The sequence below is a fragment of the Vidua macroura genome, chromosome 20 (genome assembly GCF_024509145.1).
Source record: "Vidua macroura isolate BioBank_ID:100142 chromosome 20, ASM2450914v1, whole genome shotgun sequence".
NCBI classification, from domain to species: Eukaryota; Metazoa; Chordata; class Aves; order Passeriformes; family Viduidae; genus Vidua; species Vidua macroura.
Genome location: NC_071590.1, coordinates 8,365,948 through 8,390,625, shown reverse-complemented (window position 1 = coordinate 8,390,625; position 24,678 = coordinate 8,365,948). Strand labels below are relative to the sequence as shown.

The window sequence follows — 24,678 nt, the reverse complement described above, 5'->3', positions numbered from 1 at the left end:
AATTGCCGTGCTCCGGTATCAACGTGTTTAATTTGACGAAGAGGATTCAAAACCGTCATTAAAGCTGAACTGGAAAGCTCGGGCAAAAATCGCAGCGAGGAATTGTTCCCGTTCCAGCTCAGAAGTGCCAACGCTGCCCGATCTTCTCCATGAAACCCATTCCAGTTTCACGATGAAAACCTGATTTAAGGTATTTTATTTAAGGTTCTCATCAAGAAAATGAGCAGTCAGGCAGCACACCTGGCACAAACAATGCCAGGAATGACTCCCTGTATTCCCAGCGAAAGCAGAGTGACTTCATTCCAACGCAATAAACCCTGAACTGTTATTTCCAAAGGCAGCTTCTCACCAAAAACTAACTGCAAAACTTACTTCAAGCTGCCCCCCTGGCACCTCAGCAGACAGTGCAGCTACAAACCCCAAAGCACAGCCTCAGCTCCCTCCTGGAAGGTGGAAATCTCCTGGAGGAGGACTGGAAACCACCCCATCAGCAGCAGGATCCCAGTGAGGAACACACCACGGGTTTCCCGAGTGAACATTTCCCCTTGGAAGCTGGGGAAACACCTTGGAATGAAAACAAGCACTGGAGTATTCACAGATTTTGGCAAGATCATTTCATTGCTCCCAATAAAGGGATGCACCCCACTGGAGAGGGGGAGTAGCCACAGCTACCTCAAAATCTCCTCTCTAGCCTGCAAATGAAGGACAGCTAAAGCCAATTAATCAGGAAATTAATTAATCAGAAAATAACGTAGCTAGTCACCTTTCTTTCAAGTATAACAGCAACACAGAAATGTGATGTTCTCTTGACTGATGATCCCTGGTTTTGAGGCCAAGGGCTCAGCTGCTCCTTTGCTGCACAGCCCCAGTTTTTTGGAAGGAGGAGATGAGGAAGGGAGAGAGCAGCAGGCCAGAGGCATCAGCTTAAATCAACCCCCCCAAAAAAAAAAACCCACCACGGGACATCCCAGCACCCTCTGATTGGGAAGGCAGCACTTTAACCAGGAGTGGCATTTTCCTGGAAGAGCTCCAAGGCACAGAGGAGCAGCACAGTCCATTCCTCCAGCTAAGCTGAAACCTTCTTCATGTTGTGCTCAGCAAACCACTTGTCACTGCTGTCTGCAGCCATGGCCTGCACAAAGACAAGGAGGAATGTGGTCAGAACAGGAGGAAAGCTCTCTGGAGGGATAAATCATTTTTTAGCCACTGGTAAGGAGAACTGACAGTGAAAACCAATGTTCTCTGCCACAGCAAACAAAGTGACCGTGCCCCAAGAGTGAGGCTGGACAGCTCCACCCAGGGCACCAAGTGAGCTTTGAAAACTGATTTATTTTCCTTACCAAGCCTGGGGAATTTGCTTCTAGGAAAAAAAAAAAAAAAACCTCAGCATGGAACGAAAATTGGATTTTACAGGTATCTCTAATCTGGAAGGAAATGAATGTGCAGCCACTTACATCATCCAACAGCTTGTCACCATCAGGGTCCACCCGGGAGAGCTCTCTGAACGCCTCATCCCCCACAAAACAGATTTCATGGCCATCCTGAAAGGAAGCAGCTCAGTTATAACCAATGGCGAGGGGAAATTTAAACCCAATTTAACCACTGTTCCCAGCTGTACTCACAGGATCAGCCAGAATTACCACTTGCACCGTGGCTTTGCCAGGCGTGTCCAAGCTGACCAGGGGGGTCAAAATCTTCTGATCCTCCTTTTTCATCAGGGCTTCAATGCTTGGCAGCTGAAAGCAGAAAACAAACCCAAATCACCTCGCTGCCAAAGAGATAAACTGTCTGCTCAGGGTTGTTTTAACACCAAAAACTGCCTTCCCCAGCTGGGGGGGTAAGGGAAGGGGGGCTGTTACCTCTTCCTTGGCACAGGAGAAGGCGATGCGGCCGAACGCCGTCCCGTGATCCACCGCCCCTCCAACAGCCTTCAGCTCCAGCTTGCACTGGGACAGGGAAAAAAAAACCTTTTTCTTCAGGATCTGGGTGATTCCAAAATCCCCCATCCACGCCTTCCCCACCAAGCCAGAGCAAACCACAGCTTTTTTTTTTTTTTAAAAAAAAAGCACAGCTGGGTGTATACAGCTTCAATTAAAACACTCATCATTAAGGGCACAGTTGCTCTAATTAAGAACTTTTTTTTCCATTCAAGACTGTGTTCTCAGGAAATTGGTGATTTTTTTTCCCCAAGGACTGACCTGGTTATCAGCGTAGCCCAGCAAAGCCCTTTGTTTCTCCTCATCCTTCTCATAGATTTTCATCCCAAGCAAACCAGACCAGTAGCTCACAGACTTCTGCAGGTTTGAGACGCCCAGGGTTACCTTCCACACGGGATCTTGAGGATTGCAATAATTTCAAATTAGCTACAGACATATTATAGCTTTAAACCCACAGTTAATGTCATTAATATTCTTGAGAAGTAACAGAGAAATGATTTTAAAAGTGTTCTGTTTTACAAAATGCCATCAAAGTAAACACACTCTGATACCCCACTGGTAAAACCTCTGCTGAACACCAGTAGGGGTAAATATTTCACCTTGCTTGGGCTGTTCCTTGTCTTCCAGGTAGAATTTGTATCCTCCTGGGGCTTCAGCTTCAAAGACACCAGAGGTGACTTCTTTGAGGGGCCACCCCATCTTCCTGGCATTGCTCACAGCCTGGCTGGACACCAGAGTGATGCCCTAGAGAGGACACAACAGAATCCATGGGGTGGATGCAGACACATCACCTGCTTCCACACAGGAAACACGAGATCTCCATCTGCTGCCAGCCACTGAATCACAAAAAATATTATCAAAATAATAAATATAAGAGTGTTTTCCTGCAGCAAGTCCTTCCTAGCTCAGCACCCCATGGTGGATCTGGCAGCAAACACCAGCTGTCCTACACACAGAGCAGAGGCAGAGCTCCAGAAATGTTTTCTGCACCTTTAAGTGAGCACAAATCTGCTCTGGTTCCTGCTCTTCCAACTCAGAGACAACCACAAAAGCAACACTGAAGTGTTTAAGGGACTCAACAGCATTAAAAAAAAAAAAAAAAAAAAAAAAGCAGCTGTGACAAATGAGCTCCTAATTATTAAAGTAAATCAGCTTATCATGAGAAGGGTTGGCTGCTTGGAGTGGAACTCACCAGGAAGTCGTTGCCCAGGTGATATTCTCCAATGCCATAATTGTAAGTCAGCTCTGCCACAAAGTGATTGTCCTCTGGTCCATAGCCCACCATGGTCTTGCTCCATTTTCCATCATAAGGGCTGGAATATCCATATTACCCATATTTTAAGGTCATTAGTATTCAAATGAACCACCAAGAACTGCAAGTGTTTGTGTTCCAAGGAGGAGTTGCATTTCTAGAGTGAGATGGTGGTGGATTTGACCCCGGGCTGTAGTTCATATGATAAAAGCAATTCCACCTCATTAACAGCTCGTGCTTTAAGAGCACAGGCTGCTCATTAGCTGCAATTACATAATCACTTCCTTATTGCTAAGTAGGAAAGGGCACCAAACTGTAAGATTCCTTCCACTTCACAACGAAATGCGTTCCTCTTTCTTCTTTTTTTTTTTTTTTATTTCTTTTTCTTTACAAAAACCTTTGTGGCTACCAGGGAGGGATTTTTAACTCAAGACCCTTGATAGTCCCACGCTTATATAAACAATCAGTGGAACTGGATTCCTGATAAGCTGAGAAATTCCTGGTAAGCTGAGAAATAATTAAGTATCAACCTATAGGTGTGGTATTCATGTCCAGTGTAAGCACCACACTTACACAGAGTGGGGGGCTGTAGGTTCCAAGGGAAGCAATTCAACAGGAAAGAACACAGCCCTCATTTTACTGCGAGTAACAACAGCTGTACTGGGCACTCACCCGTTGCAGGTGGCCTTGCAGCCCTCCTCGAACTCCTCGTGCCGCAGCACCTGCGGAGCCACAGCAGCTCCGGCTTGGGAGGGGATCCCCTCGAGCATCCCCGGCTCCAGGCCGGAACGCCTTCCCTAGGCCCGGGGAAGCGGGCGGGAACGGGGCCAGCGCGGGCAGGAAACGGCTCCCATCCCATCCCATCCCATCCCCATTCCCATTCCCATTCCCATCCCCATTCCCATTCCCATTCCCATTCCCATTCCCATTCCATTCTCATCCCGTCCCCATCCCCATTCCCATCCCATCCCCATCCCGTCCCCATCCCGTCTCCATCCCCATCCCCATCCCATCCCAATCCCGTCCCATCCCCATCCCCATTCCATTGCCATCCCGTCCCCATCCCCGTTCCCATTCCTATTCCATCCCATTCCCATCCCCATTCCCATTCCTGTCCCTGTCTCCATTCCCATTCCCATCCCATCACCATCCCGTCCCCATCCCCATTCCCATTCCCATTCCCATCCCCATCCCCATTTCCATTCCGTCCCTATTCCCACCCCATTCCATCCCATCCCATCCCATCCCATTCCCGTCCCCGTCCCCGTCCCCGTCCCGGGCCGCACCCCGGGGACACGGAGGGCGCAGAGCCGCCCGTTCCCGGCCGCAGCCGCCGCCCCCCGAGCCCCGCCGTGCCGCGCTCACCCTCATGCCCAGCAGCTCCCGGTAGAACCGCGCCGTGCGGGCCCGGTTTCCCACTTTGAAGACGAAGTGCAGCGCCCTGCGGGCGGCCATGCCGGCGGCCGTGACGTCACGGGCTCGCGGCGTCGCGCTGACGTCACGGGGCGGTGCGGCGCTGACGTCACGGGGCGGTGCCGCCGCGCCATGGCGGCGCTGGGCCGCGCGTGGCGGGCGCTGCTGAGGCCCCGCGGGCCGCGGGCGGAGCCGGGCGGGCGGCGCGGGGTGCGGGCGCTGCGGCGGAGCCCCGTGCGGGTGCTGCGGCCGCACAGCCCCCGGGAGGGCCCGCGGAGCCCCGTGCGGGTGCTGCGGCCGCACAGCCCCCGGGAGCGCCCGCGGAGCCCCGCGGAGCCGCCGCCGCCCGCCGCGGAGCGCAGCGCGGCCGCGCCGGGGCCGTGGTACGAGAAGGCGGCGCCCGGGGACCGCAGGCTGGGGTGAGCGCGGGGAGCGGGGCCCGGCCGTGCTGCCCCTCAGAACCCCCGCGGGACGGGAGGGAGGAAGGGGGGGAGACTGACACACGCCGGGGTGAAGGTACCGGGAGGATTTCAAAGAACCGGGGAGGGGTTCGAAGGGAGATTAAACGTTCGAAGGGAGATTAAAGCCCGTCCCGTTCCACCCCTTACCGTGGGCAGGGACACCTTCTGCCAGACCAGGTTGTCCAAGCATCATCCACTTGTCTTGGGCACTTGCAGGGATCCAGGGGCAGCCACAGCTGCTCTGGGTAACCGGTGCCAGGGCCTCACCTCCCTCACATGGTGTTCCTTCCCAATATCCCATCTAATCCTGCCCTCTGGCAGTTTAAAGCCATTCCCCGTTGTCCTGGCACTCCAGGCCCTTGTCGAAGTCCTTCACCAGCTCTCTTTCAGGCGCTGAAAGGTGCTCTAAGCTCACCCCAGAGCCACCTTGCCCAGCCTCTCCTCCTAGGACAGGTGCTCCATCCCTCAGATCACCTCTGTGACCTGCCAGAGAAGCTCTCAGGGGCTGGTGAAGGTCAGACTGAAGGTGCTGTGAGCATCACAGCCACGTTCTCTGAATAATTTCTCCACAGAAAAGTGGTGACTATCGCCAAGTCCAAGAAGTTTCGAGATAATCATGGGAAGGTTCTGCTGGAGGGGCACAGGCTGATCAAGGATGCACTGGAGGCAGGGGCTGTGCCACAGACACTCTTCTTCAGCACCGTGGGGCACCTGAAGCTGCTGCCTGAGGCAGAGATAAAACGAGCCAGCTTGGTTAAGGTGAAATTTGAAGACATTAAGACCTGGTCTGACCTCGTGACTCCTCAGGGGCTTCTTGGTAAGTTACCTCTGAAACAGTTGCAACACTACCCAAAGGGAAGCTTTTCATATTTAGGATAATGACTCTCTTAATAATCTTTCCCTCGACATAGCACTGCTGGGAAAATAAGTTTTCCTTGCCAAGTGACAAACTCTGCTCACACTTCTTTTAGGTGGTGCTTTTCCCAACACTTCCTCCAGCACATCTTTAGTGAAATCTGGGCCAGCTCTTTCAGAGCAGGCCTCTCCTGGGGGTGGGTCACTCATAAACCTGTCACACTTCATTTCCTCAGGCATTTTTTCCAAGCCTGACCCTGCCAAGATGTCCTACCCTGCAGCTCAGCTCGCCAACTCCCTGCCACTGCTCCTCATCTGCGACAACATCCGAGATCCAGGAAACCTGGGGACTATTCTGAGATCTGCAGCAGGAGTAGGCTGTGAGAAAGTGCTGCTCACCAAAGGTAAGAGAAAAGTTTGAGTAGCCTGGGGGTAAGGCAGGGAATGAGGTGCTTGAAGATGTTCCCCAGAGTTCGTAAGGAGTGGCTGGCATGGTTGGCTGTGGCTCTGAATCCCACCTTTGTGGGGATCCCTGTGCTGTCACTGTTTCTCCCCGTTCCTTCCCAGGCTGTGTGGATCCGTGGGAGCCAAAGGTGCTCCGTGCGGGCATGGGGGCTCATTTCCGTGTGCCCATCATCGCCAGCCTGGACTGGGAATCTGTTCCTGCCAACCTCCCTGCTGGCATCCAGGTCTGCGTGGCCGACAACAACGACCCCGACGCTCCGGCCGGGAGCACACCCGTGCCCAGAGGGGCTGGCAGGGCTGCCTCTGCTCCTGCCAGCCCAAAAGCTCCCGTGAAATCCAGCGCCAAGGCTGCTCCCGAGCACGGGGATGAGGAGGGAGCAGCAATCCCAGGGCTGGCTGCACAGCATTACTACGAGGACTGGGCACGGGCTCCGGTGGCCGTGGTGATCGGAGGGGAGACCCACGGCCTGAGCCCGGCCGCGCTGGGGCTGGCAGCCAGCACGGGGGGGAAGAGACTGCTCATTCCCGTGGTGCCAGGCGTGGACAGCCTGAACTCTGCTGTTGCTGCTGGCATCCTGCTGTTCGAGGGCAAGAGGCAGCTGCTGTGGCGGCACAAGCAGGAGGATGGCAGGCAGAAGTTGCCTGTGCCAGGCTGAACTGTTTGCTGAAGGAGCGCCTCTTGCCTTTAGTTCTTTGAGGGTTAATAAAAGAGCAGCTCGGGCTGTTTGGTTTGTAGTAAATGAGTATTTAAGGCTGGAGAGTGCTGGGATGAGTGTGTGGCTCCCCGTGGATGTGGTGGCCACACGGTGATGCTAGAGAGAAGGGAAAGGACGGGGAGCAGCCCTGGCCTCACCTCAGCCCTTCCCTGCTGCTCCAGCCCTTTCATCCAGGAGATCCATGGAGACCTCAGATCCCTGGTCTGTGCTGGCCCAGCCAGGCTGCTGCTGACAGCACGTGTCCTTCCCAGCCTGGCTGCTGGCTGTGGTTTTGGGTCACAAAGACCAGATTGCTGCTAACCTGAATGGGTCCTGCCTGTGTTTACCCAAATCCTGTGCTCCAGCAATCACTCCAACCCTGCCGTGGCCGTGGTGTGGGGTGTCCAAGCTCCAGCACTCCTGACCACAGGCTGCTGGGAGGCGCTGGGCTGCTCCTGGAGCTGCTCCCCAGTCAGTTCATCACTGCTGAACACGGGAACCCCTGAAACGTGCAAAACACAGGCTGGGTTTATACAGGCCGAGCTGGCGGCCGTTCCCAGCTCCTGGCAGGGTGGGAAGCTGCAGCAGGATAAAAGGGAGGCCATAATCCTGCCATGGCTGACTAATGAGCTGAAAGGGAGAAGCGGTGGCTTGCACAACACGCGCTATTCAGGCTGGGAACGCCCCAGTGGCTGCCAAAGGGCTCCCTCCCTCCTGGGGAGCTCCGACCAATGCCAGCAAAGCAGGCACAGGCAGGGGCTGTGGGAGCCCAGGGGGAACACACAATCCCAGGAGCCACCTATCCCTGGGATCAGGCTGTGGGCTCCTCTTCCCCGCACAGGTTTCCTCCCTGACAGCAGGACGCAGCAATCGAGGTCATTGTAACAGTTTTATTACAAAGTTCCAATCACCATGTACAGTTTTTACAATGTCACTTTTCAAGGGCTCGGCTGTGCTGCTTGGGTTAGGGAGGGAGGGTTTTTTTCTTAGGGTTTGGGAGGGTTTGTTGGGTTTTTTTTTTGGTTATTTTTTTTAAAGAACAGCACCATTAACGTTGAGTTTGGGACACACCTACAAAAAACAGCTCAATCAACTAACACAGAGGGGAGAGGACAATTCATACCAGAGAGAAGGACGAGAGGGGACAGGGAGAGCACAAAGAAGAGAGACAAGAGGTGAGGGCAGCCCGGTGGTGATCCTCCTCCTGGCTCAGAGTGGGAGGGACAGAGGGAATACCCACCCATGGCAGGGGGATGGACCCTGACACAACAGCCAGCGCTGCCTAAGGCTGTCGGTGCTTGGAGTGGGGGGTGGGAAACCCACAAGGGAAGGTCTCACCCCCAGGAGGAAGAGCTTGGCTGTGCCGTGGTCTTTCAGAGGTTGTCAGCAGTTAAGACTTTGTCTTGGCCTTGTCAGGGCACTTTCGTGGGAGAGAAAGAACTGGCCAGGGGTGATGGGGACAGTTTCCTTATTGCTTCCTGGAAGTCATTTAGTCAGCAGAGGTGGTGAGAAAGGAAAGAAGGGGGGGGGGGAGAAAGAAAAGAGCCCCAAGAACCCCACCCACTGCCTGATGCATACGTTGGGAAGAACACCATGCAAAAAGATTTGCCTGCTAGCTAGTGCCATGTATAAAATAACGATACGGTAACAGTTCTGGCCTGGTTATTAGAGATTATATCACCATGAAGCACAAGCGAAGTCTCCAAACGCCAACAACTCCCTGCTGAAAGTGCATCTCAAGGAGTTTGCTTAGGAGGAGGATTCACTGCGTAAAACAAGGCACCACAAGAAGGTTGGATACTGGGTCGGGCGTGAGGACACGCTGGAGAATCCACAAGCGGCGGAAGAGAGACCTAGTTTTAAATAACGTCTGTTGGCGCAGGGGCCCCTTAGATGGGCTCGGGTTTTAGCTTGTCTGCTAGAAAGTCGCTGACAAAGGCTTCCACGATTTCGGGCGTGATCTCCTCCACATCCATCACGTACTTGGCCCGGGCCGACATGTCCAGGATGGTGAGCAGGGGTGCAGCCTCGGGCAGGTTGGTGTAATCCCGCAGGGAGTCGGTCATGTCGTCCTGGAGGCCAAAAGGAGAAGGACAGAGGAGTCAACAGCAGAGCCAGGAGACCAGGAGCAGTTTGCTGCTGCCACAGTATATCCCAAGAGGCTGAGCTTTGCACCAGCACTGCAGTACCACCAGCATAGCAGGCAACAGCCATCTTGGTGCCTGCTCTGCTCGTGGTTTGTGTCAGAACCAAACTGGGTTGGTTTATCCCAGGCTGGAATGGGACATACACTCCTCCAACCCAGAGGCACTGCTTCCAGACCGACCTGCTGCCCCAGCCACCCCAGAGCCCCTGGGACATCCACAGCTCAAGGAACTGGGGACAAGTGCTCAGTGTGGGGACTGCCAGCTCTCTGCCAGCACAGCCACGGCCTCACTGCTCACCAAGGGTGGATACCAAAGGGACCCAAGCGCACACCCAGAACAAAGCAAAGAACAGGAAAGGGATGAAGACTTGTGCTTTGAGCCAACAATGAGACCCCACCAGCAGGTCCCAGTGTCTGGGCACACACAGGAGCAGCAGGCTGCTTGCAGGAGGAGAGGGCTGCCCTCCCCTTGCCCAGGCACGGCTCAGCTCTGGGCAAAAGCAATGATTTATCCCTCCCAAGGCTGTGGGATGCAAAGAGCCGGCACTGGCGCGATTCATCACCAAGCCCACAATGCGCCGCACCCGCAGCGGGGCGTTCCTGCGCGCCCCTTCCGAGGGGCAGGAATGGAATCCATCCACCTGGTTGGCGGCCGGGGCTCTGCAGCGCGTGGCGGCAGCGCTGGGGAGCTCCGGTCGCGCCTCCCCTTCCTTTGCAGGGGTTTCTGGCGCAGCTGGACCACGTGGCTGGAAGGGCCAGCAGGGCTGGGCTCGTCGCCTCGGCCGCCCCCCACCCAGGTGTCGGGACGCCTCGTCCTTTATTTACAAAGGCACCAAGGAATATTTTTAATCAATGCAAAATCGGTCCAGACGGTGCTGGGAGAGCAATGGGAGGCGCCTGCTCCGGCCATGGCCAGGCTGCTTTGTGCGTGGGGGCCAGCGGAGCCCCGGGGCCAGCGCTCCCGGCTATTGAGGTGACGGATGAATGGGATGTGCCGGACGCTCCCCATTCTTCGGGCCGGCCGCCGCAGGGCCGTCGGGAGCTGCATGAATAGCAGCAATGTTTCAGCTACAGCCGGCGAGCGGGAGGAAAACGCTTCGCAGGCTCTGGGGGAGGGGGGAAGGTCCAGGACCCTCCCAAAATAGCCCTTTCCAACAAGGGACTTATTCAAGGGTGCGGGGCTGAGCTGGGATGCTCAGAGACCCGTTACGGTGCTGGGAGAGGGAGCGGCTGCACGGAGGGGGCCATCGGGGCTGTGGGAGGTGGCAGTGGGGGGCCTGTCTGGCTGGGGGGGCCTGGGTGTGGCAGTGGGGACCCTTTTGTCGCAGGGCGGCTCCGGAGGGCTCCGCGCATGGAACACTGCGGCTGTGACGTGGGCGTGCGGGGACGGAGCAGGCGCAGCGGCTGCCACCTGCCCAGGCCCTGAGCACTGATGTGGGGAGGGGAACTGCAGGCCTGGGGGTGCTGGGAGGTTTTTTGACACAAAACCTTAGTTTGCCAGACTGCAGCAGGACAAAGTGTCTGTGCAGGGGAAAGGGAGGTCAGAAGTCCTCCAGTTTTCCCGTTTCCCATTCTCTCCAGCGGATCTTTGACTTGGAGCACTGCACATGCCTCAAATAACATCTCAGCCAAGAAAAACATGGTCAGCTCAGGGAAACAGCTGAAATTTGACTGGCTGGGCCAGGCTGAAACTCAAACCCTGCTCTTCTTCCCCTGCCCAGTCACTTTCCTGCCTGCACAGCCTCAGGGTTGAGCAGGCAGCAGCCCACTCCCTCCCACTGCCCCACTCTGCCTGTCCCTCTCCTACCTTCAGGAGCATCTCTGAGCAAACCCTTTGCTAGAAGTAATACCCAGCAAGGAGAGCACAGACTGAGACAGGCCTCAAGTCTGGCTTTGCTCTGTGCTGCCTGACAGCTGCAGTAGCTCCGTGCCTCAGTTTACCCCCTGAACAACAACAACAGCAGTACCCAACTCAGCTCAGTCCCCATACCCAGCAGAACACAGCCCTGTGCTCTCCTCTCACTTACCTCACCCGCCACGAAGAAGAGCAACGGTGCCTCCTCCTCTTTGGCTTTGTACTTGGCTATGATTTTTTCAGCTATGGGCTGAATCAGTTGTTTCGCCGCCTCCGACTCCCCGTCATCCTCTGAATCTGCAGGGCACAGGGTTGTGGAGACAAAATGAAAAGAGGCAAGGCAAAAAAAAGAAGTTAGGATCAAAGGATGCAAGCGGGCTGGGCGCTGGCAGCTCTGTCCCACAGCAGCACCATGCAGGAAGCTGGAGCCCGGATGCGCCGCACGGACTTCAAAGGCACACACAGCTCTGGAGCAATCAGGGAGCAGCTGAAATGCACTACAGGGAAACACTGAACAGAAGAGCAACTCCTGCTCCCCAAATACTCCACTGCTCGCTCCCTCGTGCTGTTGGTCATGTGCAGGGACAAACAGGCACACAAAAAGATGCTTTGTGGTTTGAGCATGTTTTGAAGACCAAACAAAGTTGCTGATCTGAGGCTGCTGCCACCCCTGCCCGCCACGCACCATCCCTCTGCCTCAGGATGGCTGAGCTGCCGCTTTACTCCTCCAGTCTCAGAGCTGTGAAGGCAGCTTTGATTTGACAGAGGTAGGGCAGAAAGAGATGGCAGCATCAATCAAACACCAGCCACCACTGAAGTTCAAATAGTGAGCTGGAAAGAGGAGAGTCTGTGTCCTTGGGAAGCATGGAGATTAAAAGATTCCAATTCAGGGACAACTTTTAGACACTAAAGGAAGAAGGCAGAAGAGAGTCCTTTGTTCCCCCTCATGGTCCCTGATGTAACCACAACAGGTCCAGCCCCCAGCTGGGACAAGCCATGCCCATGCCAGCAAAACTCTCTGTCCTTGTTTCACACATCCCAGTCGCCCTCTCTGGCTTCTCTAAGCAAAGCAGGAGATTCCAGAGACACTGCACACTGGATTTCAGGGTCTGTCCTGCATGCAGGGCAGTGATAAATACAGCAAGTTGTGGGGTGTCTGCAGGGATTGCTCTTCCTACAAACATCAGCTGCTGGCGGCGCTCCAGGCAGCCCTGCACACTCTGGCTAACCCAGCCCTAACCCCTCTGGGGAAGGAGGTACATCAGTCAGGATTTATTCAGCACCAGCCCTTGCTAAGCCTGCCTTCTCCTGGGGGTGTTGCTGCCTGTGCAATGCAGGCACTGGTCTGCTGGGGGGGGGTCTCCCAGCAGGACAAAGCTGGCCAGGGGCCCCCATTCCCAGTGCCTGCCTTGCTGCAGCACCAGCTGCATCTCTGCCCCAGCACATCACTGGTGGGTTTCATCAAGACAATCCACCCCCAAAAGCACAGAGCAAGAGCCCCAGCTGTTCCCCTGATGAGCTGTTTGCAGCAAGGTGATAGAAAAACTTTGCTCAGAGCAAGATAAAAATAAGTCTTTCCAGAGGCCTGCAGCGCCAGCCCCAATCCATCAGGCTTGGCGTGGCCAGCCGGTCCTTCCTCCGTGAGGAGAGGATTTTTGGCTCTGTGCTCACATCCCCTGCTGGGCTCTGCTGAATAAATAACCAGGGTCAAAAGGAAATCTGAAAGGGAAGAAGGAAAGGAGCGAGGGCCGTGTTATCAGCGCTGCAGAGGAGTGTGTGCTGCTCACAAAGGGCACACGAGGAAGCAGGACACGAGCCCTGCCCTGGGCCAGGCACAACACCAGCAAGGCAAGGGGGGCTTCTTCAGCACACCCCTAAACTCCACACAGCACACAGGGGACAGCTGCACCCCCTCAAGAGCCCAGGACCCCTCAATTCCCTGCCTGGGATGCTGCGTGCATGCTCGGGCTGCCCACCCAGGGCTCAGCCTGCAGCACAGCTCATCCCAGCCATGCCCTTTCCTGAGTTATTGTGTCCATTGCTGGCAGGGAAGCAATGAAGAATGAGCCATCTCTAGCTCTAGGCCTGCTTCTAACTGCAGGGAAGCTTCATGTGTGGGTTAGCAGTGAAAGGACAGGAACTCTGGGGAAAAACCTTGCCCTGTCCTACAGCCAGGAGAATTGGGGAAATCAAGGACTAGCAGAGCATGAAAGGCTGCTCTGACTGTCACAGCCCTGTGAGCTGTGGTTTCAAGCACAGATCTATAATCCCTTGCACAGACACTTCCTCTGACTCCTCTGCAACATCACGTGTGCCTGAAGTCCCTGCTCCAGAAAGGCTTTTCCCATCTCCACCACCACCAGCTGTGACAGTGTATTTCTCATACTCCCAACACCTCATCAGCATTCCTAGCCACAGCCACCACCACACCTTTGTTATGACAGCTCCTCTGCGCTGCCAATCGTTGCTCCACCACATCCCAGGGTGGTGTGTGGGAGCTGCAGGAGCCCCGTGGGCACAGCAGGCCCTGGCAAACCCCTGTGAGCTGCTGTGGTACAGGACAGGGGCTAAGGGGCTGCCACAGGAAGCTCTCTCCCCCCACTGGCCTTTCTGTGAGCACACAGTGATGGAAAATGGAAATGGATGTGATATCCCTTCCCAGGGACCTTGTCATCACCAGAGGCAGGTTCCCAGCCCCGTGGCCAGCTCTAGCCAAGCCGGCAGGCCGCCCAGCCCCCCTCCCCAGCACAGGCTCTGCTGTCAGAGCAGGGATGCTCCATCCATACCTACAAAGAGAACGAGGCAGGGGCCCTCATTCAGCTGCACGGCGTTGGAGTCCGTCAGCTCCAGCACGGGCTTGGGGTGCCAGGGGAACTCGCGGCACTCGATGTCGTTCAGCACCTCCACCCGGCCCTGCCGCGTGATCACGTCTCCCTTGGGGTCCAGGACGATGAGAGTCGGGATGCCTGAATGGAAAAAAACAGGGAGGGGGATCAGCCAAAGCATGAACTGGCCAGCGACAGGGTGTGGGGAGAAAGGCCTTTTCCTATGGCCTCTGGCTCTGGCAGGAGCCCAGCGAGCCTCTGCGCAGCTCACCGAGTGGGGATCAAGCTCCCTGGATCCTGTTTCCGTCCTAGCAGAGCGCTGTGATTCCAGGAGCCAGAGCAGGAAGCTGAGAGACAGCTCTGGCATTGCCTGCCTCTCCCTGCCCAGCTGCAGGCAGGGATTGCTGCTGTCTGGTGCCCACGGGTGCAAATCCCACCATACCACCCAGGGACCCTCCCTCTTGCACCACCATCCCAGTGCTCAGATGGGGCTGCCTCTGGAAGAGCCCAATTCCCAGGAACTCACAAGGCCTGCAGACAGCAGTGGCCAGGAAGCAGGGCGTGTTCCTTCCCAGAAGAACACCACGTATTTTTGCCCCTACAGCCCTCCAGCACTCTCCACTAATGGCCCAGCCATTTCCACAGCACATCCCTCTGGAGACTAACAGAGCTGTGCAGGAATGTCCAGGTCTACAGGATCCTGGCAGGATGTGGCTCAGGGGACATCCAGTGACGGTCTGGCCCTTGGGAAAAAGCAACATTTTGCCCTGAGCTATGGGGCTGAAAAGTTTAGTCATAAAGGAGAAGCTTTGTACAGGAGGTGAAGGGAGTTGCAGCAGAGACATAGCACAAGCCACCAACTCAAATGTCACTGGCAGTTGGGGGCAGGTTGGACACCAGCTGGTGACCATCCCATCTGATAAAGCACCGGCTTTCCGGCCACAAAACAGCCACGGGTGGGTCAGCAGGAGCGGCTCACGTTGGTGACTTCATCTGGAAAGCACACCACTCCTCTGTCATCAGGGAGACAAAGAAACATCCCACAAGGAAGGAAGAGGGGACAGCGGGATCAGGCCCCAAGGGACAAATGAAGTGACCAGTGTTAGTGCCAAGTGCTGCTGCCATCGCTCATCACCTGGGCTTTGACCTGCTCCTTCTGCAGCACCTCCTTCACTCAGCAACATCCCTGGCAAGCTGAGGCACCTCAAACACTCCTGCCCTTCATGCCAAGGTTCATTTTAAAGCTCATTCCTCAGAAATACCCTGCAGAGCCCTTCCTGAGCAGGGGGCACGCAGCGTGTGTGCCCCTGCCAGGCTGCTGGCACTGCGCTCCCGTGTTTGTCCCAACAGTGGGTTACTCAGAAGCCCTCTGAATCGGAGGCATTTCTCTAGGAAATACACGGCCATCTGTGTGTCCCAGCCTGCCTGCAGGTCTGGGCGAGCGGCTGCATTCCCATCATTCCAGCCCCGCGCATTCCTGCCTGCGCTGGGGCTGGTGCTAAGCAGCAGTGCAGGAACCCGCCCAATGGCTGGGCTTGCAGATCCTTAGGGTACGCCAAGAAAACCATTTTGTATCACAAAAAGGCTTATTCATTACCTGCTGGTAATTCCGTGTAGCCCCAGGGCAGGGATGGGTTAAACAGACTGGAAGGAATTGGGAAATCTCACGCTGGCCCTGCCCTTAGAGGCACAAAGTGCTACTGACACCAGGAGAAGCACTCGGGTGGCTCAGCAGCACGCAGGATTCGGATCTTGATCCTTTTAGGATTGCCAACCCCACCCCAAACGCCTGCTTTTCCATCCATTATACATCAGGGACAGGCTTCTCAGGGCATCAGTCAGCCTGAGCAGCACTCCCAGGCAGAGGTTTCTAATAAGCTTTGCTGATCTGGGAAAATTAGGGGCCCGATTTAGACACAGATCGCTGTGATTCTGCAGCTATCAAGGATTTCATCCACTATTCAAAGCATTCCTTTACACTTCACCTAATTTGCATATGCAGATGACCCGACTCCCCCCCCCAATACCCAGCCAACTGCAAATACAAAACAGAATCAGAAAAACAATGTTTTTTAAGATCATTCACATCCCCATCTTCTCAGGTGACCTTTGTGACTACTTCCCTAAAAGACACACCCTGTTTTCAGGGGACACAGACCTGCAGGACCAGGGAAACCATCCTTAATGTTATTCACACCTGCTAACCCAAATAATTCCCCCTCCCCACTCGTCCCAGGCACTATTTGTTATTTTAGTGCCTTTTGGGGGATTTGGTAATTGCCTTAAGTCATAACAGCAGAATTTACTTATCAAGAAGAATCAGCGATCAGACACTGCAATGAATATTGTATAAGCTTGGATGAAAATTAGCATAGACAGTCTTGGTTGGATTTTATGCACTAGAAAATGGATTTGGCTCCCACGGGGCCAGCATTTTATGAAAGCACAGGGGCCAAACGGTTTGTTACCGAACCTGGCAAGGCATTTACATATTTATATATTAAACCCCAAACCCGACACTGAAATCTCATCTGCATGAAGTCTGTTGGGTGAGTAATCACAATCTAAGTGAAGCAACCCCACACCAACCACAGCACAGGTGGTGCATTTTATTGCTGTTTTTTCACTTTTTCAGAAGAAACCTCCAGAAATCTCTTCTAGCAGTGACTTCCAGGCTGTGAGGGTGACCTGTGGGTGTCTGGGCTAAAGCATGGGGAAGGAGAGGAACAAGAGATTTTGGAAGGCATTGCAAATCCCAAAGAGACACCAGAGTCCAGAGGGATTATTGGGGAACTCGTGAGATACACAACAACAAGGGGTGATTCCTATCAAAGCATCAAGTCCATCACTGCTCCCCATCCTACTGGAAGGAGAGCTAAGGCCATGGAATTTCACCCAAGGCAGGACTGGGAGCTGCCTGCACAAAGGGGAATTATTTCTAAGCAGCCACAACACAAGACATGACTCTTTCTCAGAACAGCACTGCACCCAGAAGCAATTTACTAGAGGTGGTAGGGTACAGCCTCTGACTGCACATGAGTTATGAATAGAGGCATTCAAAGTAAACCCAAATAAAGGCCTATAACTCAACTTGCATTTTATACTGAGTTTTTAAAAGTTGTAGGGGCCAACACAGGACTAAAACAACAAGAGATTTGACTCTCTTGCTACTTTCCACCACTCAGGAACTTAAAGCAGACAAGGAAGACAAACTCTTCTGTTGTTTCAGTACCCAGCCTTCAAAAAACAGAGGGAAACCTCTTCATGTTGTGCTCACAACCCAAGCACCAGCATGACACACTCACTGATCATAAGTGCAGCTGCAAAGAGAGCTTTCAGCAGGGCAGCATCAGAACCATGAATGTGGGTTACACAGATCTAATTTTTCATTTGGGTGGAATAAATGAATAAACAGATAATAATAACATAAATAAACAGAATAAACAGATCGTGTGGTGATCTGTTTGCAGGAAGCTTTTGTCCCAGCTGGTGTGAAAAGCCTGACTGCAAACAGGCAGGCAGCCCCAAAGTCTGCATGGAGCCGAGATTCAGGGATGACATGGGAGCTACCTGGGCAGAGGAGGGGATTGGGGTGCAGGGGAACAGCCAATATTTACATTTTCAGGTCAGCACACAACAAAGAGAGATACCTTTAAGAAGGCTGGAGTTGTAGGGAAAGCTGTTGTAACTGTTTCCCTGGCTACAGCATGCCTGGTGCTCAAGTATCCATGTCTGGACACCTTATTTACACAAAGTCCCAGTGAAACTGGCAGCAGTCCTGCAGCGCTGGGCTGAAACCAGCCCTGGAGAGGGTTGTGAGCAGGCTGGGAAAAGACAGATGAATTTGGAAAGCTCTGGCATCATAGGACCGTCATTAAGCAGCAAACTGATGGCTATTTAAAGCAGGCTGATGGTTATTCTTGGGCTAAGGTCAGGGAACAGGGCTGAGTGGCAGCACCTCAGCTCACGCCAGAAGGGGAGTTTGGAGAGGACTCCAAGGAGGGATTATTTCTCCTGTCAATCTTTGGCAACACTCCTCCTTCCCTCCTCACATGAACATTCTGCCAGCCTGCACCCACCTGGACAATATGAAGCTGAGTCAGGGGAGGTTTAGGTTGGATATCAGGAAAAAGTTTTTTCACCCAGAGGGTGGTTGAGCACTGAAAGAGGCTCCCCAGGGAAGTGTTCACAGCACCAAACCTGTCTGAGTTCAAGAAGCATTGGGACAAAGCTCAGGCACAGGGTTGGATTGTTGGGTGTCCTACATAGGGCCAGGAGTTGGATCTATGATCCTGATGGGTCCCTTCCAACTCAGCATATTCTGATTCTGTGACATCACACAGAAACAGATGAGGAACAGCCACACTGCAGCAAGACCCTTTAACCACAGGGAGAAACTATTTGTACAAACAGGAGATCTCCTCACCAGCCAGTCACCTTGCACACCTCTGTGCTGCAGTTTGTCCCCTGCAGGAACAAGGTGCCAGCCCCCAGGAAGGCTGCTGTGAGCTTTTATCATCTTTGTGACTCTTTGAAGCCACCCAGACACACAGAATCTCTCCCTGCCCCTTTGAGCAGCCAGGGCTGCTGGAATTCTGGCACTGGCACGTACAGTAGAAGCAAAGCCATGGTTTACATCAAACAGTCTCTCCTTTGTAATTCATGTCACTAACATAAACCAGATGCCATCTTCCTCAGCCCCTGCACAGAACGATGGCTTGCCTTTGCATTACATAAACCAGCAAGAAAATGAAATTTAAACCTTCAAGAAATAGCAAAAAAAATAAATAAATCAGTAATTAGACAAAAAACACCCAAGCCAAAAACAGCTTCCAAGTTTCCAGGAAGAATTAGGTTGTTTATGGAAGTCCTGTTTCAACTAACAGCCTGCCTGGCAGGTGGTAGGAATGTGAGTTTGTGGAGAGCAGAAACATGAAGCTGCTCTGCCTGGGGCACTGTGCTTTGCTTTGCTGTTTTCTTGGTTTAGTTAAACAAGAGGAGACATTACAAATACTCAACAAAAGAGGGGGGGAAAGGAGCTCTGTGCCTCAGTGTGGCCTTTCCTACCTTGGATGCCGTAGAGTCGGTTCAGGCGTGACCGTCTGGCCTCGTCGGCGTAGGGCACGGCCACCCAGGGCATCTCACTGAAGTACTGCTTGAAGGAGTCCTCTGACCTGTGCAAGGGGAACAGGGCATGGCATGCAGAGCCCTCCACTTGCCAGGCTCCTTCCTCATTAAAAACCTGGCTTGCAAAGCCCTTTATCCCTCCCACCAAAACCCATCAGCTGGGAGAGAGTTAGACCAAATTTAAAGCCCGCAGCCCTTCATGAAGAAGTCCGTTGTATTTTTTCCCCAGTAAAATATCTCAAATTCTCCAGGGCATCTGAATGTCAACTCATGGTGACAGCAGCAGCTCAAGCATCTTCAGACCCCAGAGCCACAAGCCACAGAGGGAAGCACAGACCTGCTCTTGCTGATCACTCTGCACTTCCCCGCTGGGCAGAGGGAAAGGACTCAGGCAGCCTTTGTGATGCCAGAGCCAACCTGCTCTGCCTGCACGGGGTGTCACTGCTGCCTCACCTGTCTGCACTAACGAAGAGGATCTCAAACTTCTGGCCTGCCTCCTTGATTTTCCTGTAGGACTCCACCAGCACCCTCGTGAGGCTTCGGCACGGCGGGCACTGCAAAACACAAGCATAAGGAGGATGTTGTCCCCTCCTCAGGACCAGACCCCCACCCAGCAGGGCCAGGTGACCCAGTGACCATGAACTGGTGTGACCTCATCTTTGCTGCAGTGCCTGAACGTGGCTGGGGTTTATGGTCTGCAAGTTACCAACAAAACCTCTTCCATTTTTAAAATCTGATCACTCTCCCCCTCACAGGGCCAGCTGAGGATGAGAGGCCACAGCAATGCTGATGATCAAATCATCTTAAATTCTTCAGCACCAACCAGCCTGGGGTCTTTACTCTCCCTGAGCCCGCTCCAAGTGCTCTGCACAGCACCTCCTACTCACCCAGTGCGCAGAGAAATAGACCCCGACGTGAGAGCCCTCCAAGGCACTGCTGTCCAGTGTCTGCCCATTGTTCCTTAGCAGAGGCCCAGCAACAACTTCACTGAAGGGTTTTGGCCCCCAAGGGAACTCCAGACCTGGGGAGGAGTCGGGACAGGGGTGGAAAGAAGACACAAGACAGTAACGTGTGCATGCAGCTTTTACAGATTCAGAAGGTTCCACTAGAAAAAAAACATCCCATCTTCAGGGTACTGGGGATCCTGTCTGAGGAACCCTGCTGGGGTTTATTCCCATCCAAGGGGGATGCAGAACACCTCAGCTCTCAGGCAGCACCACACCCCTGCCCTGAGGTGAGGCAGCCAAGCTCTGCACTGCAGCCAGAGTCACTTCTTTCTCTCAGGCAGGCTGCACCCAAGTCACAGCACCTTCAGCTTGACAAAGCCTGCTCTGCTTTTGTGCCTGATGAGGCATCTTTTCCTTATCAACAGTGTTTATTTTAGCAAGAGAGGGCAAGGTGGTACGTGCTCAGGAATGCAGTCAGAATCTGTCCCTTATGCTGACACTAACCATTTATTTTTACACATATCCATACAGGTCTTTATTCACAAACCTTAGCTATATATATGTAAAAGATGGTGTGTTTATATCCATATATCTCTATATATATCTTACACTAAGCCTCTGCACCCCAAAGCAAGCTGTGTGTGTACACACAAACACGCTCTGAATCATCTGCTGCCAGCTCCCAGAGCAATCAATCCATGTGTTCAGCCAGAGAGGAGGAAACATCACAGATGGCTCAGGCCACAACATGTTCCTGCTGTACAGCTCCTGCCACTGAATTAAAGATTCTGTCAGGATTTACTGCACCAAGAAACAATGAGCCAGTAATAAAAGAAATGGATGGACAACTACAGCAGATGACTTATGGCTCTGCAGGGTCTGTGAGTAAGGGCACATTTGGGTTTTTTTTTTTTCCCAATTTGCCTCATTTGGGTTTTTTTCCAAATTGGAGGAAGATGGATTTAACACCAACTCCCAGCACAGCAAACCTCAGCAAGGGAGAATAGTAACATTTTTTTCTGTTTAATTTCTAAATAATGGGAAATGCATTAACCTGAGTGTGATGTCAGTGATAAAAGTCCCACTCAGTATTCTGGAAGGATTCTGCTCCCAAGGTATGGAAGGTTTGGGCCCTCATTCTGTCTGTCCATGTGCCTCCACTAGGGAAAAATCCAAATTTCATGTTTCAGTTAGCCTAACCTTTTCCTCATTAGCACTCCAGACAAGAATCCTGGAGGGAAATTCTTTGTTCTTTTCAGTAAGCAAAACCAAAACACAAGATCTGGCAGGAACGATGCAGAAAATTTTACGCCGAAAATAGCACAGTGCTTTGAATAGTTAAGTATGACAATAGTTCTTTGTTCCCTCCCCCCCAGGCCATTCAGAATGAACTGAGATGAAAAGGCAGCTGTTTGTCCATGTTTCTGTGGCACAGGGGACTCCAGGTCTTACCTTCAGGGTCATCTCGGATGACCAGGAGGCCGTTCCTGCAAACCACCTTCCCAGTGGAGGCATCGATAAATATTAGGGAAGGAATGTTGGACACTCTGTACTTGTTCCACAGCTTCAGCTGTAAAAGAGATTGGAAGGGGAGATAAGGAAGGTAAACTTGGCTTGTGAAGAGGAAGATTTTGGAGCATTAGCATCTTTCAGAGCAGAGGTCAGAGGTGGACAAAGAAACAGAGCTGGTGCTTCAGGGATGAGTGGGAAGGAATGTGAGGAAGAGCTGCTAGCCCAGTGCCCAGAGAGACCCTCACCATCACCACCATCCCCTCAGGATGGGGATGACCCTGTGTGTCTCCCACCTTCTGTGGGCTTGCCCATGGGCAGAGGCAAAGCTTCTCCTCCTCCTGCTTTTAGCTTTTTGCAAGTAAAATGGGGATAATACTTGCCATGTTTTGAGCTCTTTGTTTAGAAGACATGGTAAGCACAAATACTTTTAATGCCACTGCTCTGAAGCAATTTGTAATGCTTCCCTGGCTGTTTCCTCCCCTCCCATTTCCATGTTCATTAAACAAACCAGCAACCCCTGCCAACACACAGCCAGGCTGAGCACAAGGCCAAAACACAAAAAAATTATTCTTCTGCAACTGGGGCTTCCCGGGTTTGTTCCCAGGAGCTGATTAAGGGCTTTGACATCAGCCTGGGGGCCCAGCTCATCCATCCTGTACTGCCAGCTTTGCAGGCTGATGGCCACATTTTGGGCATGCCAGTCTGGATGGGCCTGTCTGCTGGCCACTACGTTTTGCCCTCTCTGGGTGTCACACACTCCTGGGCTCACGTTCCCCAGGATATGCTTCTGGCTCAGGAAAATTTAGAGCTTAATTCATGCACAGAAGCTGGCTGGGATGAGGAACAGGACCAACAGCTGCTGGCACAGCCCAGGCTGCAGGTGTGGGCTGGCAGGGCAGCTCTCCCCACCATGCACGGAGGAGCTGCTGCCATCACCTCGTTTTCCTTACATTTCTCCAAGCATTTCAACCCAAACAACCCAGTGGTGAATTATCAAACTCTCAAACAAAAGCCAAACCATAACCAAAAGCCAAATGGGGAAGGAAACTAATCTCCACCTTCCCCTAACATCAAGCTCTGCTCTGCAAAGCCCCTCGGGCTCCGTGTGTTTACAACGTGCTCCAGTTTGGAGAATAAAACCCAGGCACTGGAGAAGCACAGAAGGGGCCCAGCAGTGCCAGCCAGTAAAACCATCATGTGCTGCTGCTTCCACCAGTATCTCACAGAGAAATTGCACCCACATGTTCCCAGAGGAAGAACTCTGCAGATGGCTGTCCCTGATTTGCAAAGAGAGGCAATCCCATTTCCCGAGATGGGAATGATGTGGGGACGTAGAGAGAGGCAAGGTTTTGTGTCCTAACCCCCAGCCTTCCATTTCCAACAGACATATTAATGGATTCACAAACCAAATGGCCTTGGGCATGAAAAGAATAAAGAAACTGTACTCAGTGCAAACCAGCCCCCCCCATAATGACAGTGTTCAGACCACAGAAGGTAAAATCCACTTCTGTGAAGTTTAAAGGGTGGGGGAAAGCTCTTTATAAGGATCACAGGCATTTAACAGGGTGCTGCAAACAATAAGGAAATTACAACTAGCAATCGGATCGTTCTCTTTAAATAGTTGCTTACATTACACTTCATTTTGCCAAGTCCTTTGTATACAGAAGCAGCTCCCCCGGGGCATCACGGTGGGTCCTGGCAGTTTTGCTTGGCTGGGGAAGCAGCAGGGTCTGCACTTCAGAGCCAAGAGGCTGCATGGACTCGCTGTGCTCAGAGGGATGGGGCTGGAACACCCCAGACAAGGGGATAACAGCAAACCAAACCTGCTCAAAGCACTGCAGCAAGCGTGTCATGGCTGGCTCCACGCAGTCTATGAGGTCCAGCATATGTGGCAACTTTTGCCAACAGCTGGTCCTGGGTCTTCTCAGGATGTGTAAACCATCAGATCCCACTGGACACGAAGTGCAGGCACTGCTCTTGGCTTCCCAGACGTCGATGGCACAGGCAATCTGCAATCCAGACACTCTGTCCCCATGAAATCAGGAGTTGCCACTTCTCACTCATCAGTGAGGGTCCAGAGAAGAATGCCTCAAGCAAGCATGAAGCCAGGTGTGTGTCAAAAGGGTCAAAAAGCATCAAAAGAGGTCAACATGACATCTCTTGCTGCTGGGGGAGCACGTCCATCACCGAGCTCTGAGACTTGAACCTAAAGAACATCATGTCATGCTCAGTCACACCTTGGGTGAATGAGAAAAAGCAATTCAAATGGAAAGGTTTTACCCTGCACCTGTACAAAAGCTCCCAGACACAGCCCACCAGCCCAGGTAACACCAAACCAAGTTTCAGAGCTTCGTACAGGCTGAACAGCACTTCCTATTTTTAACAGATTTGCTGCCTGGGTTAACACTGAATCTCATCACACAACAGCAACGAACAAACACGACAATTGCACATAAAGAAACTGGACTGGGGTTGCCATTTGAAGCCTACTATAAAAGCCTTGAATTGGAAGTTAGTGGTCTCGATGCACTAACCATATTAATTCCATGCAGGAATGTGCTGTTTAAAGTGGGAGCAGTTTGGTTTGATGAGTCCCCTGTGCGCCAGGAAAGCTGATGGGGAATGAGAAACGCACGTGCCGCAGGAGGAGTGCCAGGATCTACCACAATTCCCACCACCCTGGCCCTCAGCAGCCAGATTCCAGCCTTTCCAGAGCCTGTCAGACATTTGGGAAGGAAGCCTGATGGCTCCTTTTACTGCAGGTCTGACCTGAAAGAGCAGAACCTTGATAGGAAACGGGCTGGTTCATTTTAGCCAAGCTGAAGACAGCTCCCTGTGGCATTCCCACGCTGTGCCATTATTTTGCACCTAAACCACAGCTTCCAGCAAGGACATCTGATCTCCACCTAAAACCACTGGGATGACCCAACCTGTCCTGTGGCAAACCACTGTGATAGTTAGCTTTTCTCAGGGTAAAATGCCAAGGGTTTGCACCTTGTGAAGATTCTGCAAAGGGGACAAGCTCAGCTTACACCCACTGGTTGTGGTCCATGCAGAAAGGGAAATCCAGGAGAAAAAAGGCATCCCTGGTATGGGTACCTGCACAACCACACACCTCACAAAGGATTCTGTGTCAGGCTGGGTGTGGGATGCAGAAAGCAAATTACAACTTGCTGTGAGACTGCAGG

General features: G+C 52.9%; 3 protein-coding genes and 1 long non-coding RNA gene across 5 annotated transcripts in view; 1 reads left to right on the top strand and 3 right to left on the bottom strand.

Moving 5' to 3' along the window:
* Positions 1–11: 11 nt before the first annotated feature.
* GLOD4 (glyoxalase domain containing 4) lies at positions 12–4,667 on the bottom strand. Its single transcript, XM_053995420.1, has 9 exons — positions 4,555–4,667; positions 3,862–3,911; positions 3,130–3,250; positions 2,537–2,681; positions 2,199–2,335; positions 1,860–1,946; positions 1,623–1,736; positions 1,455–1,541; positions 12–1,132 (listed from the first exon to the last, which is right to left on the bottom strand). Exons 1-9 carry the CDS (start codon positions 4,642–4,644, stop codon positions 1,067–1,069), a joined length of 897 nt encoding a protein of 298 aa, XP_053851395.1. The 5' UTR covers positions 4,645–4,667; the 3' UTR covers positions 12–1,066.
* A 1,264-nt stretch (positions 4,668–5,931) lies between these two features.
* Positions 5,932–7,126, top strand: MRM3 (mitochondrial rRNA methyltransferase 3). Its single transcript, XM_053995548.1, has 3 exons — positions 5,932–6,034; positions 6,155–6,322; positions 6,486–7,126. Exons 2-3 carry the CDS (start codon positions 6,184–6,186, stop codon positions 7,037–7,039), a joined length of 693 nt encoding a protein of 230 aa, XP_053851523.1. The 5' UTR covers positions 5,932–6,034; positions 6,155–6,183; the 3' UTR covers positions 7,040–7,126.
* An 822-nt stretch (positions 7,127–7,948) lies between these two features.
* Positions 7,949–24,678, bottom strand: part of NXN (nucleoredoxin) — a 46,878-nt gene continuing 30,148 nt past the window's right edge. Inside the window, exons 2-9 of one of the 2 annotated variants that reach the window (XM_053995845.1) lie at positions 21,431–21,548; positions 19,919–20,052; positions 19,485–19,585; positions 18,972–19,078; positions 13,866–14,045; positions 11,252–11,376; positions 9,062–9,150; positions 7,949–8,931 (exon numbers count right to left, since the gene is read on the bottom strand). In XM_053995845.1, the coding sequence (XP_053851820.1) occupies positions 8,841–8,931; positions 9,062–9,150; positions 11,252–11,376; positions 13,866–14,045; positions 18,972–19,078; positions 19,485–19,585; positions 19,919–20,052; positions 21,431–21,548 (945 nt within the window). In that variant the 3' untranslated portion in view covers positions 7,949–8,840. The other variant, XM_053995844.1, reaches the window with a different exon arrangement.
* LOC128817377 (uncharacterized) lies at positions 16,522–18,174 on the bottom strand. The gene is made up of 3 exons (XR_008440177.1): positions 17,984–18,174; positions 17,555–17,728; positions 16,522–16,607 (listed from the first exon to the last, which is right to left on the bottom strand). It is a non-coding gene; the product is annotated as an uncharacterized LOC128817377 (long non-coding RNA).

Coding starts and splice junctions, on each gene's coding strand:
- MRM3 (XM_053995548.1), top strand. CDS start 6,184: ATGTCCTACCCTGCAGCTCAGCTCGCCAACTCCCTGCCACTGCTCCTC. Junction 6,323..6,485: donor GAAAGTGCTGCTCACCAAAG/GTAAGAGAAAAG, acceptor GTTCCTTCCCAG/GCTGTGTGGATCCGTGGGAG.
- GLOD4 (XM_053995420.1), bottom strand. CDS start 4,644: ATGGCCGCCCGCAGGGCGCTGCACTTCGTCTTCAAAGTGGGAAACCGG. Junction 3,912..4,554: donor GGGAGCTGCTGGGCATGAGG/GTGAGCGCGGCA, acceptor GTGGCTCCGCAG/GTGCTGCGGCACGAGGAGTT. Junction 1,947..2,198: donor TGGGCTACGCTGATAACCAG/GTCAGTCCTTGG, acceptor TCCCTGTCCCAG/TGCAAGCTGGAGCTGAAGGC.